At 52.9% G+C, this 4743-nt stretch overlaps 2 protein-coding genes across 2 annotated transcripts; one reads left to right on the top strand and one right to left on the bottom strand.

The window, feature by feature from the left end:
* Positions 1–240: 240 nt before the first annotated feature.
* Positions 241–1880, top strand: B0H65DRAFT_314152 (uncharacterized protein). The gene has a single exon (XM_062823345.1). The coding sequence runs from the start codon at positions 446–448 to the stop codon at positions 1403–1405; it is 960 nt and encodes a 319-aa protein (XP_062677630.1). The 5' UTR covers positions 241–445; the 3' UTR covers positions 1406–1880.
* On the bottom strand, positions 1861–3868 carry B0H65DRAFT_314148 (eukaryotic translation initiation factor 3 subunit G-domain-containing protein). Its single transcript, XM_062823344.1, has 3 exons — positions 3511–3868; positions 2706–3354; positions 1861–2541 (listed from the first exon to the last, which is right to left on the bottom strand). The coding sequence occupies exons 1-3, from the start codon at positions 3528–3530 to the stop codon at positions 2317–2319; spliced, it is 894 nt and encodes a 297-aa protein (XP_062677629.1). The 5' UTR covers positions 3531–3868; the 3' UTR covers positions 1861–2316.
* Between the last annotated feature and the right edge of the window lie 875 nt (positions 3869–4743).

Raw genomic sequence — 4743 nt, 5'->3', positions numbered from 1 at the left:
ATATTTAATAAATATCAGGTCTAGTCGAATATTAAAAACGGAATTTGTAGATTATAATAAAATATTGGAGGATTACGAAAAGAGTCTAAGATAAATAATCTAGAATATTATTATATATATATATAGATTCGAAGCTGCTAGAACTTCTTTTGAGAGGGGATAGTGTCACAAGGCTAGCCTATAATATTTTGGTACTGTATTAATTGCCTTATATACTATACCCAAAATACAATAGTTATGTATAGCTGTACGTATACGCGTGTACGGACTGGCCTGCTAGGGCTCTCGCCTATATAGCCAGTCCTCCACGCACACCTTCCTTTCCTCTCCTCCGCACAACAACGCATATCTTACCCTACCCCCAATAGTGCCTCGCCCCGTGATAAATACCATACCTTCACCTGACCCCTCCTCTCCTCCCTCGCAGTATCCGTCCTGATCCATCATGATGCTCTCCCGTCTAAGTGATCCCTTCCGCTCTAGCTCTCAAGCTCCAGCTCCAGCTTCAGCTCCAGCTCAACGCCCACACTCACGGCGTCACCAGACAAACAAACACAACAAACACACCCGTCAAGACTCCGAGAAGACCAACTCGGACTCACTCCCACCACCACCTCTCCCCAAGGAGGACAACAGCAACAAGAAACCGAACATGGCCAACCCCTCCTCTTCCACCAAGAAAGGCAAATCCCCCGCCGCCTCCTCAGAAAAACCTCAACCCCCCCTCCCCCTTCCCCTTCCCCGACCTCCCTCCCCTCCCCCCTCCGACAACCCATCCAAACCAATCCCCCTTCTCACAAAAAACGCCCTGCGCCCCTCCACAGCATCCACCGAAACCGCCCTCCGCCTAACCCGGCACCACGCCTCCCTCGCACTCAAACAAGCCCAACGCGCCGAACGGGCCTACACCTCGCGCAAGCGGGCCGCCCTGGCACGGGCCAACAAGGTCGAAGCGGCGGCGCATTTCCGGCCAGCACGGAGCCATTTCCGACTGGCTGTCTCGTTAAGTTGGGGGTGGGTTAGAGGGGTGCCGTATTTGGTTGAGCAGGGGTGGGAGGAAAGACGGAAGAGTTGGGAGGAGGGGAGGAAAATGAGGAGGGAGGAGGAGGAGGAAGCGAGGGAGAGGAAGGGGGGGAGGGGGAAGGGAAAAGGGGGTGGTAGAGAACGCGTGAGAGAGTTTAATGAGAGTGAGGGTGAGGATGACGGGGAGGAGGAGGAAAGTGATACCGGTGGGGAGAGTGATGGTGACCAGAGGAGGAGGGTTGGGAAGGGGGGGAGAAGGGAGAGGAAGGGGGGTAGGAGGAGGGAGGAAGTGAGGGAGATTGATGAGAGTGAGGATGAGGATGACGGGGAGAGTGATCGGGACCAGAGGAGGAGGAGGAGGAGGGGAAAGGGGAGGAGGTGAAGGGATGAGAAGGTGTAAAGGGTTATGATGGGTGGGAGGCTTTTGTTTCTTGGTTGTTCATGGTGTTGATGATGTTTCTTGGCGCCGGATTCCTCTTCTTTTTTAATCCATTTCCGATTTTTTCCCCCTTCCACTACTCTTTCAGACAAACCGCCGTATTTCCTTTGTCGATACTTCCATATTTCAAGATTTACGAGGGCAGGGCGGAGGGATGAGTGACTTCCACAAGTCAGCGTGACGACCTTCACGGTAATGAGATTAATGAGACAGGAAGATGAGAAGGATGAAGGGACGTGTCGGCTGGTATGAAACAGCTCATGAACTTACGATCTTGCGATTAGTTGGTTGAGTTTATGATGGGACTTGTATGACGAATTCTGTCAGCTTGAGATCTAATGTTTAACGTTGGGGTTGGATAAGTTGGATAGGTGGAAGCTAGTATTAATGATAATGTTTCGAAGGGCAGAAATGCTGAGTCGCCTTATTTGACACATGCATGGGCTTTGTATCAACAAGAAGACCGCACCACACTCTCAAAAGCTTCGCTGCTTTTTGGTATGTCCTGTGCTAAACCATGTTGCCAGTCTAAATCAACAACCTTGATCAACCCGCAGTCGGTTCTTCACCCAGACATCAATTCAGATAGCCACCTTTGCCCGGTACTTTTAAAAGGCAAAAGGAAATCTTTTGATCATGACCAATTTTGCCGCTCGTTCTCCATTAGTATGAACTCCAACATCAACAAGGGACAGAAACCAGATCGTAGCAGTAATAACATCAAGGAGTCCTTCCCATTTTTGTGTGACGTACTCCCCTATACAGACCGCATTAGGATCCGTAACATCTCTGCTTCTCTAACCCCCTCATTCCTCTTCTTCGCCGGCGCTTCCTCATCCGTCTAAAAGACCAATTTACGCAGCCTTCTTCGCGAACTCGACCCTGAGAATCAAATGCCTGAAACCGAAACCGTCCATCTTGGCGCATGCCTTGACAGCGTCGCTGCGATCCGCGAAGCTGATGAAAGCGAAGCCCTTGGCAAGACCCGTATCGCGATCCTTGGCAAGGAAGACACGAGTGACGCGACCGAACCGCTCGAACATATCGCGAAGCTCTTGTTCCTCGGCCATCTCGGAGACCTGGAGTAAAATAGCATGTTAGCACGCATCGTCCCGTCATAAAAACCCTTCCTTAGGAAACAGAACAGCCTTTGCCGCTCTTCCTCCCACTCCTTCCTCCTTCTCCTCTTTCTTCTCCTTCCCCTCCTCTCCCTCCTCCTCAGGGAAAACGGGGAAAAACGTACGTTGGTAACTCTGAGAGTGGCGAGATCGTCGCGCTCGCCGTACTTGCCGCCCATCCTCTCTCCAGCAGCCGCGGCCCCACCGGCGCCACGCAGCGCAGGTGGCACGTACGAGCCCTTCTTGCCCGCGCCCGCCGCGCCCTGGGAAGCGGCAGCAGCCTCGTCAGCGGCACTGGCGGCGGCGTCGGCGGCAGCGCCGGCCTCGCCGATGGGGGCCATGGTGTCCTTGTAGGGACAGCGGGCGGTGAAATGCTCGCCGTTGCAGATACGGCACTTGACCTTCTTGTCCTTCAACTTGTCCTTCATGGCCTGGGCGTTGGGGTCCTTGCTCTCGTCCTTGGCGTCCTGGCGCCAGTTGAAGGAAGGCTTGAAGATGATGTTCTCGCCGACCGAGGTGGTGTCGGGGGCCGGGCCGGCGCCGTCCTTGGCGCTGAGGCCGAACTTGGCCCACGACTTGCGGTCGGCGACGCGGGGGTTGACGACCTCGCGGTGGGTGATGTAGCGGATGCGTCGTGTGGTCTTGACCTTCTGGCCGTTGTCGTTCAGGCGGTACTCGATGATGGTCGTGCTGCCATCCTTGTTGGTGATCTTCTGGGGGGGCGGGAGTTCGGTGGAGGTCTCCTCGAGCTCGTCATCGTCGGCCCAGTCGTGCCTATATGGTCGCAAACTATGTTAAACTCTTGCTCTCCGAGAAATCAAACGCACACGTGTTGGGTTGTGAAGCACGCCGGGAAAATGGCGATCGGGGGAATCGGGGGCGTGGATGCGGACGGGCAATTGCTGTCGAGGCAAACGGAGGAGAACTGACTTCTGTTGGAGGGTAGCCATCTTGAGAGTATGTGATTGTTTTGATTCCGCTGGTTCGGCTTGTCGGATGATGGGTGCGGTGGATGGCAGAAATGGCCGTGGGTTGTCGTCGCGATGGGTTGACGTTGCTCTGGTTTGGCGGCGATTTTTGGTGGGGCCCAAGTTTGAAAAGCCAGGGCAGTTTTCCCCCCCATTTTTTGGAGGTTCGAATTTTTGGATATTTGAGTGTGGGGCAAAAATTGTCCCGCTGACTCGGCTTTTACGCAGTAAATCACCCTGTTTGCAGCTAACGTTGTTGTACTCTACAAACAATATTAAGGCAGCAGATTCGCGAATAATAACCAATGCGATTCACTACAGACGAAGCTTCTTTGACAAAGCAGGACTGGTCGCATCCAGACGTTGAGAGGTTTTGCCCCTTCTTTCATTATCCGCTTTGGGTTGCTTCGCATCCATTAGTGGGGCATCACAGGCATCGCAACCCTAACCCGGACGTTGCTCCTCCAGGGGCAGGGCGCCGCAAGATGGAGCTCGGCTCTCGACTCTCTCGACACCACGATGCGCACCTTGGTTACGAAGTTGACGGTCGGCACTGGTTTTGGCAGTTGGGAGTGATTCAGAGTTCTCCAAAGATTCGTATCTGAGCACACTAAACTCGCTGCTATCTGAGTTGGCCACGGAGCCTGCCCGGGCATCAGCTTTCATCTGACTTTGTAGCGGAGCTGTACCAAGCTCCTTCCTATGACTGGAAATCGAAAACCACCCCGCCCTTGCCCACCACAGGCAAGTCCCTTCACCTCCTCAATTATTCACCTACATACGCAGTAGGTACCCCAACATTACATAATACAAGGTATATGGTAAAAGACAAAACCCGCACCAAATCGACTTGACAAAGGTGATCGTTCACACGTTACGTTCCGGACGTCGCCGGTGGTATAAATGTACCCTCATCACCTGGGTATCTGGTATCTTGCTTCCTGCATCCTTATTCCATCCATCTAACCGGTATCTTCTTTTTTGATTGAACCCGACCTTGACAAAAGAAAGACAAAGGAAATGGTAACGGAATCAATCGGCGGTTTGGTGACGGTTTATCTCTATCAGTTGAATCCCCAGGCGCCCTTCGCTCTGCCAGTATTGTTGCTGAAAGATACTCGGAAGCTTCAGTTGTCATTTTGCCCAGACGTCCAGAAATGGCGATGCGTTGGATGATGATATGGCACCAGATACG

The sequence above is a fragment of the Neurospora tetraspora genome (genome assembly GCF_033439725.1).
Source record: "Neurospora tetraspora strain CBS 560.94 chromosome Unknown B0H65scaffold_8, whole genome shotgun sequence".
In the NCBI taxonomy this organism is placed as follows: domain Eukaryota; kingdom Fungi; phylum Ascomycota; class Sordariomycetes; order Sordariales; family Sordariaceae; genus Neurospora; species Neurospora tetraspora.
The sequence above is the reverse complement of the archived record's forward strand: the minus strand, read 5'-3'. Positions and strand labels throughout refer to the sequence as shown.

What these genes read in the sequence shown, in the direction of transcription:
- B0H65DRAFT_314148 (XM_062823344.1), bottom strand. Translation starts at nt 3,530, where the DNA reads ATGGCTACCCTCCAACAGAA. An exon ending in ATGGCTACCCTCCAACAGAA is followed by an intron (nt 3,355 to 3,510) that starts GTCAGTTCTCCT and finishes GCGACCATATAG; the next exon opens with GCACGACTGGGCCGACGATG. An exon ending in CCACTCTCAGAGTTACCAAC is followed by an intron (nt 2,542 to 2,705) that starts GTACGTTTTTCC and finishes ATTTTACTCCAG; the next exon opens with GTCTCCGAGATGGCCGAGGA.
- B0H65DRAFT_314152 (XM_062823345.1), top strand. Translation starts at nt 446, where the DNA reads ATGATGCTCTCCCGTCTAAGTGATCCCTTCCGCTCTAGCTCTCAAGCT.